Source organism: Pristiophorus japonicus, chromosome 7 (assembly GCF_044704955.1).
Source record: "Pristiophorus japonicus isolate sPriJap1 chromosome 7, sPriJap1.hap1, whole genome shotgun sequence".
In the NCBI taxonomy this organism is placed as follows: Eukaryota; Metazoa; Chordata; class Chondrichthyes; family Pristiophoridae; genus Pristiophorus; species Pristiophorus japonicus.
In genome coordinates, this window is record NC_091983.1 from 249,381,441 (window position 1) to 249,396,487 (window position 15,047).

Sequence of the window (15,047 nt, forward strand, 5' to 3'; positions counted from 1 at the left end):
AATATTATTTAAATGGAGAAAGACTATAGAATGCTGCAGTACAGAAGGATCTGTGTGTCCTTGTGCATCAAACACAAAAAAGTTAGTATGCAGGTACAGCAAGTAATCAGGAAGGCAAATGGAATGTTGGCCTTTATTGCAAAGGGGATACAGTATAAAAGCAGGCAAGTCTTGCTACAACTGTACAGGACATTGGTGAGACCATAACTAGAGTACTGCGTACAGTTTTGGTTTCCTTAGTTGCATTGGAGGTAGTTCAGAGAATGTTCACTAGGTTGATTCCTGAGATGAAAGAGTTGACTTATGAGGAAAGGCTGAGCAGGTTGGGCCGATACTCATTGGAGTTTAGAAGAATCAGAGGTAATCTTATTGAAACAAATAAGATTCTGAGGGGGCTGGACAGGCTGGATGCAGAGAGGATATTTCCCCTCGTGGGGGAATCTAGAACTAGGGGGCATAGTTTCTGTTATATATGAGGACTTGTATTTACTCTGTACAGCCACCAGGGGGCTCATCCCCTGGAGTCCCAAGGGATCCCAAAATCCCTTGGGAGCACAGGTATTTAATGAGGCTTCACAGGTTGGAGAGGCACTCTGGAGACCTGCAATAAAAGACTAAATTCACACTTTACTTTGAGCTCACAATGTCCAGTCTGACTCTTTCTCCATACGCAACAGTTTCAGAATAAGGGATCGCCCATTTAAGACGGAGATGAGGAGGAATTTCTTCTCTCAGAGGGCCGTGAATCTTTGGAATTCTCTGCCCCAGAGAGCTGTGGAGGCTGGGTCATTGAATATATTCAAGGCAGAGATAGACAGATATTTGAACTACAGCGGAGTCGAGGGTTACGTGCCAAACTTGGCGACAATATTCCACCACTGTGCACAGAGCGGTAGGATGCATAGTGAATCATGGTCAGGATGTGTAGGGAGGTCTTTCCCACAAGGAGCAAGAATAATTACATGTTCAGGAAGGAACTGAAAGTGTTTGAGAGGTTTTTAATCCAGGGAGATAGAAAATGTAAAAAAAAAAGTAAATAATGCAACTTCTTAAGAGTTGGCTGACATTTACTTGTAAATGTTAAAAATCAATCAGTTCGTGAAAAATATGTCGTTGAGATGCTGTGCCTTTAGAGAAAATGTTGAATGACAGATGCTTCTCCTGTTGCCAGAACAGATGGTTCCCTGAAATCAATCAAACATACATCACATTCTAACTATTTTGTGGCCATTTAAGATTTCCCCACAGTGCAACAAGCCTGCTGTCTACACTATGATAAACAACTCTTTTGCTTATTTTATTGCCTGTTGTGTTATATATGTGGACTTGTATTTACTTTGTACAGCCACCAGAGGGCTTATTCCCTGGAGTCCCAAGGGATCCCATAATCTCTTGGGAGCATAGGTATTTAAGAAGGCTTCACAGGTTGGAGATGCACTCTGGAGAGCTGCAATAAAAGACTAAGGTCACACTTTACTTTGAGCTCACAGTGTTCAGTCTGACTCTTTCTCCATACACAATAACTGGCGACGAGATACAGAGAGCGAACTAAAAGATGCAGAGAACAGTGGGCATTCTGGAGAAATTTTCGGAGAGAGATGATTGGGAAACTCTTGTGGAGCGACTCGACCAATACTTCGTGGCCAATGAGCTAGATGGGGAAGAGAGCGCTGCCAAACATAGAGCGATCCTCCTCACCATCTGTGGGTGCACCAACGTATGGTCTCATGAAGAATCTGCTCACTCCAGCGAAACCCACGGAGAAATCGTACGACGATTTGTGTACACTGGTCCGAGAGCATTTGAACCCAAAGGAAAGCATTCTGATGGCAAGGTATCAGTTCTACACCTACAAAAGGTCTGAAGGCCAGGAAGTGGCGAGTTATGTCGCCGAGCTAAGACGCCTTGCAGGACATTGCGAATTTGATGGACATTTGGAGCACCTGCTCAGAGACTTTTTCATACTTGGCATTGGCCACGAAACCATACTTCACAAGCTTTTGACTGTAGAGACCCCAACCTTGAGTAAGGCCATAGCGATAGCCCAGGCGTTCATTGCCACCAGTGACAATACTAAGCAAATCTCTCAGCACACAAGTGCTGCTACAAGTACTGCGAACAAAATGATGTTGTTTGCGAATCGTAACTTACAGAGCAGGTCACACATACCTGCAGCCGCACGTCCGCAGATGTCTCAGAGTCCACTATCAAGGGTGATGAATGCAAGACCATTAACATCTTGTTGGTGCTGCGGGGTTGATCATTGTTTCCACTCATGCCGATTCAAAGGATACGTTTACAAGGGCTGTGGAATAATGGGATACCTCCAACAAGTTGCAAATCCTGTTAATCCTGCAAACCACCATGTTGCAGAGGAGCCTCAGACCGAGGAGTGCACACATTCACCACAAAGTGTCCCCCAATAATGCTGAATGTTGAACTGAATGGACTCCCAGTGTCAATGGGGCTGGACACGGGCGTGAGCCAGTCCATCATGGGCAAAAAGACTTTCGAAAGGTTGTTGTGCAACAAGGTCTCAAGGCCAGTCTTAACTCCAGTTCACACGAGACTAAGAACTTACACTAAAGAACTGATTCCTGTAATCGCCAGTGCCACCATAAAGGTCTCCTACGATGGAGTGGTGCACAAGCTACCACTCTGGGTGGTACTGGGCGATGGTCCCACGCTGCTCGGCAGGAGCTGGCTGGGAAAGATACGTTGGAACTGGGATGACGTCCGAGCGCTATCGCCTGCTGACGACACTTCGTGTGCCCAGGTCTTAAACAAATTTCCTTCGCTGTTCGAACCAGGCATCGGGAAATTCCAAGGAGCAAAAGTGCAGATCCACCTAATTCCGGGGGCGCATCCATCACAAGGCGAGAGCAGTACCGTACATGATGAGAGAAAGGGTAGAGATCGAGCTAGACCGGCTGCAACGAGAGGGCATCATTTCACTGATCGAGTTCAGCGACTGGGCCAGTCCTGTTGTCCCAGTCCTCAAGGGAGACGGCACCATCAGAATCTGTGGTGATTACAAAGTAATTATCAATCGATTCTCCCTGCAGGACCAATACTCACTACCAAAAGCCGACTACCAATTTGCAACGCTGGCGGGAGGAAAGACGTCCACGAAGCTGGATCTGACTTCAGCCTACATGACGCAGCAACTGGAGGAATCATCGAAGGCCCTCACCTGCATCAACACGCACAAAGGTCTTTTTGTTTATAACAGATGCCCGTTTGGGATCCGATTGGCGGCGGCGATATTCCAGAGAAACATGGAAAGCTTACTGAAGTCGGTCCCGCACACCGTGGTCTTCCAGGACGACATCTTGGTCACAGGTCAGAACACATTCGAGCACCTGCAGAACCTGGAGGAGGTTCTTAGCCGACTCAACCGCGTGGGATTTAGGTTAAAACGCTCGAAGTGCGTTTTCCTGGTGCCTGAAGTGGAGTTCCTGGGAAGGAGGATTGCGGCGGACTGCATCAGGCCCACCAACGCGAAGATGGATGCAATAGAGAACGCATTGAGGCCACAGAACGTGACGGAGCTGCAGTCGGTTCTGGGACTCTTGAACTACTTTGGTTACTTCTTACCGGGTCTCAGCGCCCTGCTAGAACCACTACATGTCTTACTACGAAAAGGGGGCGATTGTCTCTGGGGCAAAAGCCAAGAAAATGCCTTTGTAAAAGCGAGAAAATTGTTAAGCTCAAACAAATTGCTTGTGCTGTATGATCCATGTAAGCGTTTGGTACTAGTATGTGATGCGTCGTCATATGGCGTCGGGTGTGTATTGCAACAAGTTAATGATTTTGGGAAACTGCAACCGGTTGCTTATGATCCAGGAGTCTGTCGAAGGCTGAGAGAGCCTACAGCATAATTGAAAAAGAAGCCTTAGCGTGTGTCTATGGGGTAAAGAAAATGCATCAATACCTGTTTGGGCTAAAATTCGAATTGGAAACTGACCGTAAGCCACTTATATCCCTGTTTTCCAAGAGTAAAGGGATAAATACCAATGCATCGGCCCGCATCCAGAGATGGGCGCTCATGTTGGTCGCATACAACTACGCCATCTGCTACAGGCCAGGCACAGAAAACTGCGCCGAAGCTCTCAATAGGCTGCCATTGCCCACCACGGGTGTGGAAATGGCGCAGCCTGCAGATCTAGCCATGGTTATGGAAGCATTTGAGAGTGAGCAATCACCCGTCACTGCCTGGCAGATCAAAACCTGGACAAGCCAAGACCCCTTATGATCTCTAGTCAAAAGCTGTGTGCTTTGCGGGAGCTGGTCCAGTGTCCCAGTGGAAATGCAGGAAACGATAAAGCCGTTCCAGCGGCGCAAAGATGAAATATCTATACAGGCAGACTGCCTTCTGTGGGGCAATCGAGTAGTGGTCCCCAAGAAGGGTAGAGACACCTTCATCAATGACCTCCACAGTACCCACCCAGGCATCGTAATGATGAAAGCGATAGCCAGATCCCACGTGCGGTGGCCCGGTATCGATGCGGACTTAGAGTCCTGCATTCACAGATGTAATACACGCTCGCAGTTAAGCAATGTACCCAGGGAGGCGCCGCTAAGTTTAAGGTCTTGGCCCTCCAAACTGTGGTCTAGGGCACACATCGACTATGCAGGCCCGTTCTTGGATAAAATGTTCCTTGTGGTTGTAGACGCGTATTCCAAGTGGATTGAATGCGAGATAATGTCAGCTAGCACGTCCGCTGCCACCACTGAAAGCCTGCGGGCCATGTTTGCTACACACGGCTTACCCAATGTCCTGGTGAGCGACAATGGGCCATGTTTTACCATTGTTGAGTTCAAAGAATTCATGACCCATAACGGGATCAAACATGTCACATCTGCCCTGTTTAAACCAGCGTCCAATGGTCAGGCAGAGAGAGCAGTGTAAACCATCAAGCAAGGCTTGAAGAAGGTAACTGAAGGCTCACTGCAGACTCGCTTATCCCGAGTCCTGCTTAGCTACCGCACGAGACCACACTCACTCACTGGGATCCCACCTGCTGAACTGCTCATGAAAAGAGCACTTAAGACAAGTCTCTCGTTAGTTCACCCTGATCTACATGAACAGGTAGAGAGCAGGCGGCTTCAACAAAGTGCATACCATGATAGCGCAAATGTGTCATGCGAGATTGAAGTCAATGATCCTGTATTTGTATTAAATTATGGACAAGGTCCCAAGTGGCTTCCCGGCACCGTCGTGGCCAAAGAGGGGAGCAGGGTGTTTCGGGTCAAACTTTCAAATGGACTCATTCACCGGAAACACTTGGACCAAATCAAACTCAGATTCATGGACTACCCTGAGCAACCCACCTTGGACCCTACCTATTTTGATCCCCCAACACATACACCAGTGGCAACCGACACCACGGTTGACCATGAAGCAGAACCCATCATCCACAGCAGCCCTGCAGGGCCCAACACACCAGGTAGCCCAGAAAGGCCAGCTGCACAGCAGCCCAGCGAGTGCCCAATAAATGATTCAACAACACCAGCTTTCACACCGAGACGATCAACCAGGGCAAGAAGGGCCCCAGATCGACTCACATTGTAAATAATTACATTATTGACTTTGGGGGGGAATGTTGTTATGTATGTGGACTTGTATTTACTCTGTACAGCCACCAGAGGGCTCATTCCCTGGTATTTTAGACGGCCTCACAGGTTGGAGAGGCACTCTGGAGACCTGCAATAAAAGACTATGGTCACACTTTACTTTGAGCTCACAGTGTTCAGTCTGACTCTTTCTCCATACACATGTTGGATCTGTGGTATTCCTCACCGGCGTGTTATGAGTGAGTGTGTTGCTCCATTTCACAGTGGATAAAGGCTGAGTGTGGAAGAGCATGCCAGGGACATCACCTTGGAATGAGGCACCAACCCGATGAAGCTATAACGCGGGGCTACATGCACGCTTAACACCAAAAGCAGCGTGCTACAGACAGAGCTACGTGGTCCCAAACCAACAAGTCAGGTCAAAGCTCTGCTGTCTTACCATGTTAGTCGAGAACAGTGGTGAAATAATCAGATAACTAACAGGAGGGGCCGACTCCTTGATCTTCCCTATCCTCACCATGGGGGAACCTAGCACATGAGGGCAAGAGGCAAGGCTAAAGTATCTCCAACCAAAAGAGTGAATGATTCTGCTTGGCCTCCTCCAAAAGTCCCTTCTGTTATAGACATCAACGTTCAGCCAATGCAGCTCACTCCATACGTTGAAAAGAATTGGCTGAGTGCACTGGACCCCGCGAGGGCCACGGTCCCTGACAACAGCCCGGTGGAAGTGCTGAAGACCTGGACACCTGAACAACTGGCCAAATTGTTTCAATGCAACAATGACACTGGGATCTACCCAACAATATGGAAAATATGACCAGGTATGCCCTATCCACAAAATACAGGATAAATCTAACCCGGCCAATTACTGCCCGACTGGTCTTCTCCCTATCATCAGAAAAGTGATGGGAGCAGTCCTCAGTTGTGCCATCAGGCGACATCTACTGAAGAACAACCCAGTCATTGATGCTCAAATCCTCCAGAACCAGTGAGATGCAGAGCTCAGCACAGTCTTGATCCAAACGTGGATACAAGAGCTGAATGCCAGAGGAAGGGTGAAACCTGCTTGATTCTGTGGATAACCAGCAGAGTTGCTTTATTTATCTTTGAGGACGGAGCTTGTAATGCCTGGAGACTGGATGGTCTCTCTTTCTAGGCATTAAGATTTCTGTGTGCATTTCGTTCATTTCCCCATATACATAGTTTTATTGGTAACTCCTATTAGCCGCACAAACCATGGTTTTTGGATATCATGACAATGGACAGAAGCAGAATTCCACTACCGCCAAGAAGGAATCTGCTCAGACAGCTGGGGGAGGGGTCAAATCCAGAAACATTCCTGGTTATTGAATGATGCCAACTATTGGATCAGCGCATCCTTCTACTGGTAGATACCTTGGTTTCTCCCTTCAGGGCAACTATGACTAGAGCTTATAACACACAATGGAAAAGGCTCGTGTTTTACTAAGTTTTCTATCCTCTCACGATGTCCTATACCTTCTAGAACGTATCCAGTATCTGTTGGCAGTGGTTTAAAACCTTGTGTTATTCAGATTCATATTCGTCTATTTGAACCTTTCTGTTTGGATTATTAGGGGATTGCGTGCTGCTCTCCTGCTTCATGGAAGTTATTTGAAAATTGTCCCCACTTAGACCTTCATTGATTCCCAATACAGACCTTAATTTAATTCCACACATTAATGTGGCCAGCATTTGAACCGCTTTGCAGTGTAAATTAAAATTTCTTGCGTGAAAAGCTGTGTTGTTGCCATAATTTCGCTCACAGAATTAGTATATTACCAGCCTGCATTGTGGTGCAGCCATATTTGGTTTGGCATTATGGGTATGATAGCATAGTGGTTATGTTACTGGACTAGTAATCCAGAGGTCTGGACTAATGATCTGACCACCACGGCAGCTGGGAAATTTAAATTCAATTCAATAAATCTGGAATAAAAAGCTAGTAGCAGTAATGGTGTCCATGGGCTAGACTTTCCACTTTTTTTGCATCGATACCACCCACTTAACGTCCATTTTGCGCTGAGATGAGGTATAACGCCCAGATATCGCCCATTTAGGCACAAAATGGAAACTAACGCTCACTTATCACCGAGCGTTATTTTCGGGATGTAATTAACGCCGAGAAATAATAATACCGCTTGCCCACTTTTTTTGTCGCAAAGATCAGAATGGCCGAAACTAACGCCCATTATATCGGCGAGCGTTATTTTCGGCACGTCGCCCACATATCGCCGAAAATATCGCTCGACGAAAAAGTTGCTCTCACATGAATTAAACCCAGCGGTATGGACGCCATTTTGTAAATCGGAGGTCAGTTCATATAAAAGGCTGCTTCAACTTCTGGGAAGTTTTGATGTACTATGGAGGTCTTTTAAAGTGATTTGAACATCTGAACAAACATCTTATCGTACTGTGGGCGACTTGAAGTTATTTTAGGTGTCTTAGTAGGTAAATTTATTGTTTGTGAACAATAGGTATAATACTGAGAGTTATTGTAATGGGGCCTGTAATTTCTCAGCCTGTCTTGATGACTACGCACATGCTGCAGACTAGAGATGGCAGAAGGTATATTCAACAACATTATGTGCCCAATCAAAGACGTACCAGACTGCTGAGGAGGACGAGACCTTACACCCCATGCACTTACAGTGTAATATCCTTACACACGACTATAAATTCACACGAGGCACATTCTGCAGACAAGGTCACTCTGTGACCTGAACCTTTATTCACAGGACCAAGAAGTGATGACCCTGCGTGGGACGTCCCTTTATATACCTAGATGACCAGGTGAGGAGTGTCTCCCACAAGTTCGCCCCCTGTGGTCAAGGTGTGCATTTCTTAGGTGTATACAGTATGCAGTGTTGTTATGAAGGTTACAGTTACATGAAGGTTACATACATGACATCACCTCACCCCCAACGTCTTATGGAGTCAAAGATTAAGTCTTTCAGGTGGTCGACGCTCTCTCGTGGAGCTGTTGGAGGTCTGGTTATTGAGCCTTGGCATGCGTCTCTATCACCTGTGGTGATTCCGGCTTGTCCGGGCTGGCCACAGGGACTGTGCATGCTGCTGAATGTTCTTGTTGCTCGTTCACTGGCGGTGGTGTGGGCAACATAGAAACATAGAAAATAGGTGCAGGAGTAGGCCAATCGGCCCTTCGAGCCTGCACCGCCATTCAATGCGTTCATGGCTGAACATGCAACTTCAGTACCCCATTCCTGCTTTCTCGCCATACCCCTTGATCCCCCTAGTACTAAGGACTACATCTAACTCCTTTTTGAATATATTTAGTGAATTGGCCTCAACAACTTTCTGTGGTAGAGAATTCCACAGGTTCACCACTCTCTGGGTGAAGAAATTTCTCCCCATCTCGGTCCTAAATGGCTTACCCCTTATCCTTAGACTGTGACCCCTGGTTCTGGACTTCCCCAACATTGGGAACATTCTTCCTGCATCTAACCTGTCTAAACCCGTCAGAATTTTAAACCTTTCTACGAGATCCCCTCTCATTCTTCTGAACCAAAGTGAATACAAGCCCAGTTGATCCAGTCTTTCTTGATATGTCAGTCCCGCCATCCCGGGAATGAGTCTGGTGAACCTTCGCTGCACTCCCTCAATAGCAAGAACGTCCTTCCTCAAGTTAGGAGACCAAAACTGTACACAATACTCCAGGTGTGGCCTCACCAAGGCCCTGTCCAACTGTAGCAACACCTCCCTGCCCCTGTACTCAAATCCCCTCGCTATGAAGGCCAACATGCCATTTGCTTTCTTAACCGCCTGCTGTACCTGCATGCCAACCTTCAATGATGGATGTACCATGACACCCAGGTCTCGTTGCACCTCCCCTTTTCCTAACTTGTCACCATTCAGATAATAGTCTGTCTCTGTTTTTACCACCAAAGTGGATAACCTCACATTTATCCACATTATACTTCGTCTGCCATGCATTTGCCCACTCACGTAACCTATCCAAGTCACTCTGCAGCCTCATAGCATCCTCCTCGCAGCTCACACTGCCACCCAACTTAGTGTCATCTGCAAATTTGGAGATACTACATTTAATCCCTTCGTCTAAATCATTAATGTACAGTGTAAACAGCTGGGGCCCCAGCACAGAACCTTGCGGTATCCCACTAGTCACTGCCTGCCATTCTGAAAAGTACCCATTTACTCTTACTCTTTGCTTCCTGTCTGCCAACCAGTTCTCAATCCATGTCAGCACACTACCCCCAATCCCATGTGCTTTAACTTTGCACATTAATCTCTTGTGTGGGACCTTGTCGACAGCCTTCTGAAAGTCCAAATACACCACATCAACTGGTTCTCCCTTGTCCACTCTACAGGAAACATCCTCAAAAAATTCCAGAAGATTTGTCAAGCATGATTTCCCTTTCACAAATCCATGTTGACTCGGACCTATCATGTCACCTCTTTCCAAATGCGCTGCTATGACATCCCTAATAATTGAATCCATCATTTTACCCACTACCGATGTCAGGCTGACCAGTCTATAATTCCCTGTTTTCTCTCTCCCTCCTTTTTTAAAAAGTGGAGTTACATTGGATACCCTCCACTCCTTATGATCTTCCTCAGTTCCTCAGTGTCCATGCTGAACCTTTTTTTTACTTGGTCCAGATGCTTGCGGCATATCTGTCCATTGTTAAGTCTGACCACTATGACCCTATTCTCCTTTTTGCCAATTACAGTACCCTCAAGCCACTTGGGCCCCAAAGCGTGATTAAGAACAAATACAGGGTCATCGATTTCTATACATCTCCCCATTGTGTTACGGTCATGGCACTCATTTTGGGACTGGCGCTTGCCCTCAACAATGTCTGACAGGACAGAATGAATGAGGGACAGCCGAGTTTTAAGTGTACGTTTCATGAGTAGTTCCGCGGACGGGACTCCCGTGAGCGAATGCGGTCGGGATCTATAGGCCAGCAGGAGGCGCGATAGACGGCATTGAAGGGAGGGCCCTTGAATCCGGCGCATGTCCTGTTTTATGATTTGGACCGCACGTTCCGCCTGGCCATTGGGAGCCAGCTTGCACAGTGCCGTCCTGACATGTTTGATGCCCTTACCCGACATGAACTCCCGGAATTCATAGCTAGTGAAACACGGGCCGTTGTCGCTAACCAGGATGTCCGGCAAGCCATGGGTCGCAAAGACCGCACGCAGACTCTCCACTGTGGTGGATGTCGTGCACGAATTCAATATGATGCGCTCGATCCATTTCGAGTACGCATCAACAACAATGAGGAACATTTTTCCCATGAACGGGCCCGCGTATTCTATGTGAATATGTGACCATGGCCTGGTGGGCCTGGGCCATGGGCTGAGTGGGGTCTCCCTGGGGGCATTGCCCAGCTGGGCACACGTCGTGCACCTGCGAACACAGTGTTCCAGGTCTGAGTCAATTCCCAGCCACCATACATGTGACCGGCCAATGGCCTTCATTAGCACGATGCCTGCGTGCTCACTGTGGAGTTCCCTGATGAATGCTTCCCTTCCCTTCTGGGGCATGACTACCCGGCTGCCCCATAGTAGGCAGTCGGCTTGGATGGCGAGTTCATCCATCTGTCTGTGAAATGGTCTGACCTCCTCGGGGCATGCTCCGTGTGCGGGCGCCCAATCCCCCGTCAGGACACATTTCTTAATCAAGGAGAGGAGGGGATCTCTATTTGTCCAGATTTTGATCTGGCGGGTTGTGATGGGGCAGCCTGCGCTGTCAAAGGCATTAATGGCCATGACCATCTCAGTGCTTTGCTCCGCTGCTCCTTCCGTGGTGGCCAGTGGAAGCCTGCTAAGCGCGTCAGCGCAATTTTCCATGCCTGGCCGGTGCCGTATGGTGTAGCCATACGCAGCCAGCGTGAGAGCCCATCGTTGTATGCGAGCTGACGCATTGGCATTGACAGCTTTGCTATCTGACAACAGGGATGTTAATGGCTTGTGGTCCGTTTCTAACTTGAACCTTCTGCCAGAAAGGTACTGGTGCATCTTTTTCACCCCGTAGTCACATGCAAGTGCTTCCTTTTCAACCATCCCATATCCCCGTTCTGCTTGGGAGAGCGACCTGGAAGCATAAGCCACAGGTTGGAGTTGGCCCTCATCATTACTCTGCTGCAACACGCACCTAACCCCATAGGATGATGCATCACATGTCAAAACCAATTTCTTACAAGGGTTGTACAGAGTCAACAGCTTATTAGAACAAAGCAGGTTCCGCGTCCGATTGAACGCCCGTTCCTGACAGTCCCCCCAAAACCAATCGCAACCCTTACGCAGGAGCGCGTGTAGCGGCTCCAACAATGTGCTTAAGTTCGGCAGAAAGTTCCCGAAATAGTTCAATAGTCCCAGAAATGAACGCAACTCCGATGTGTTGCCGGGCTTGGGCGCACGACGAATCGCCTCCGTTTTGGATTCGGCAGGCCGGATCCCATCTGCGGCAACTCTCCTGCCCAAAAACTCGACCTCTGGGGCCAAAAACACACACTTGGACATCTTTAGTTGCAGGCCTACCCGATCCAGTCAGCGTAGCACCTCCTCCAGGTTGTGGAGGTGTTCCTCGGTGTCTCGACCCGTGATAAGGATGTCGTCCTGAAATATGATTGTTCCAGGGATGGATTTGAGCAGGCTTTCCATGTTCCTTTGAAAGATAGTGGCCACTGATCGAATGCCAAATGCACACCTGTTGTAGACAAACAGCCCCTTGTGCGTGGTGATGGTGGTCAGTAGCTTGGATTCTTTGGCCAGTTCCTGGGTCATGTAGGCTGAAGTGAGGTCCAACTTGGTGAACAGCTTGCCGTCTGCCAGCGTGGCAAAAAGATCCTCCGCTCTCGGAAGCAGGTATTGGTCTTGTAGTGACACTCGGTTGATAGTAGTCTTGTAGTCACCACAGATTCTGACCGAGCCATCTGTTTTTTTAAGACCGGGACGATGGGGCTTGCCCAGTCGCTGAATTCAACGGGCGAAATTATGGCCTCTCTTAGCAACGTGTCCAACTCACTCTCAATTTTCTCCCGCATCACAGCTCTGGCTTTGTGGTGTACTGGTCTGGTATCCGGGGTGATGCGTATCACTACTTTGGTATCTTTGAAAGTCCCGAAACCAGGTTGAAATAGTGACTCAAATTTGCTTGAAATAACGCCCATTTTTGGGCGATCTGCACAAAAGTGGAAAGTCTAGCCCTATGAAGCTACCGTTGTTGTAAAAATCCATTGGTTCACTAATGTCCTTGTAGGGAAGGAAATCTGTCGTCCTTGCCCGGTCTGGCCTGTATATGACTCCAGTAATGTGATTGACTTTTAACTGCCCTCTAAAATGGCCTAGCAAGCCATTCAGTTGTATTCAAGAAGGTGGCTCACCACCACCTTCTCGTGGGCATTAGGGATGAGCAATAAATACAGGCCTTACCGGCGGCGTCCACATCCTAGGAATGAATAAAGAAAAAATTATGATGGAATGGGACCTCAGTCTCATCTGGAGTTTTTAAACCTACAGTCATTTTCCAGTTTGACTTATGTCGAGAAGTTAGCTAGTTGTTTTATCCGGCACCTTGCCAGTTACACTGTCTACATGCTCACACGTATTTATTCTCTCACAAAGCAATTTAAGATGTTTCATCAGTCTTTTTGTCTTGTGTAGCGCATGGATGCAAGGCAAGCCAGTGGCTATGCAGCAGATAGGCAGATGGATAGTTGAGTACATTATTGTCAGCAAGATGCCCAGAAGCAGGTTAAGGGTTATTCTATCTCTTCTACAGCTTCTTTCTAGGCATCTCAGTCAAGTACCAATTGATTCCTTTAGCAAAGCTGCCACTTGGAACAATCCTCATCAATTTGAAAGGGACAGGTTCCCAGTTGGGTTTTTTCAGCAGTCTGGCAGCTTTCATGCTCATTTTTTTCTGATGCTCGCCCACCAATGACCTGTCTTATGCCTATCAATAGCTTTGTCCTCTGTCATTGTGACTGAATGTTAGTCTGCGTCTCGGTATCGACACCTTACGTACTCAGTAAGTTCAGCAAACTGCCCGCCACCACTATAGTTCAGCAACTCTTTAGAATAGGATGAGCTGTGTTAGTGACGGAGGAAGTGACACTTGAGAGTATGACTTGTAGTTCTGGTAACAATGGGACTGATGTTTGAAGGCGTGAATGGCTGTTTTTGATGATGAAGGTGCTGGTGCTTGGGAGAGGAACTTGAGATGGTTAATTCAATGAAACCAGGCTCCCAACGGGGAAACCACATTCAAAGGGAGCGTGGGTCAGAGACAGGGGCGCAGCATTGTAGCCCTGAACCTTAAACTCTTGCTCTCTTTACAAGTATCTCCCTGTTGGGAGCATGGGATCACCAAATTTAGCCTTTGTTGTTTTGGTGATGGAGCTGCATCAGTTCTACACACGTTTGTTACTCACACAATATATAATCCTTATTTAAGTTCTTTTTGAAAGCTTCCTTTTAGAATCACTGAATCATACAGCACAGAAGGAGGCCATTCAGTCCATCGTTGCCCATGCTGGCTCTTTGAAAGAGCTATCCAATTTGTCCCACTCCCCTGCTCTTTCCCCATAGCCCTGCAAGTTTCCCCATCCAAGTATTTATCCAATTCCATTTTGAAAGTTACTATTGAATTTGCTTTTACCACCCTTTCAGACATTCTAGATCGCAATAACTGGCTGCATAAAAAAAGTTCCCATCATAGAAACATAGAAACATAGAAAATAGGTGCAGGAGTAGGCCATTCGGCCCTTTGAGCCTGCACCACCATTCAATAAGATCATGGCTGATCATTCACCTCAGTACCCCTTTGGTTCTTTTGCCAATTATCTTGAATCTGTGTCCTTTGACTACCGACTCTCCTGCCACTGGAAACAGTTTCCTGCCTGACAGACATTGCCTTACTGACCCTAACATTGAAAGAGGGCCTTAAGTCATTTTTGCAAACACTTGTAACTTGTTATTATGACAGTTCCAGGAATTGTTTGTGTTTCAGGCGGTGAAGGAATTGACAAAGTGTTGGTCAACCACGAGATCGTTGCTGCAGAACAGAAACAGCCTCCTCAGTACGACACAGAGAGTGGATTAACTGTGAAATATGCTACAACAGGTAGGGGCAGCAGCTGCTGTCATATTGAATTATAGTTATTAAACAGGTTAAAATAACACGTGCTGAATGCTGGAAACTGAACAGCCAGAGCTGGGAGATCCTGCCCATGATTTCTCTTTCAGATACCGTTTGACCCACTATACATTTCCAGCTTTTATTTCAGATTTGATTTCCACACTCCAGTAGGCCTAAACACATCAAGGAATCCACGTCCAAACTTGTTACTCTATGATACATTATCTGATAATAGAAAGGTGCCCAGACACAGCTAGGAAGCTGATGAAGCAGTTTCAGCTCGTATTGTTGTCGAGAAGTCAGCTCTGTGTATCATAACAAA

The 15,047-nt window shown here is 47.2% G+C and overlaps 1 protein-coding gene across 1 annotated transcript in view; it reads left to right on the top strand.

Moving 5' to 3' along the window:
• LOC139266717 (dynein axonemal heavy chain 6-like) overlaps window positions 1–15,047 on the top strand; it is a 580,613-nt gene that overhangs the window by 205,920 nt on the left and 359,646 nt on the right. Inside the window, exon 5 of the mRNA XM_070884303.1 lies at window positions 14,597–14,710. Within this exon, the coding sequence (XP_070740404.1) occupies window positions 14,597–14,710 (114 nt within the window). The remainder of the gene's footprint in view (window positions 1–14,596; window positions 14,711–15,047) is intronic.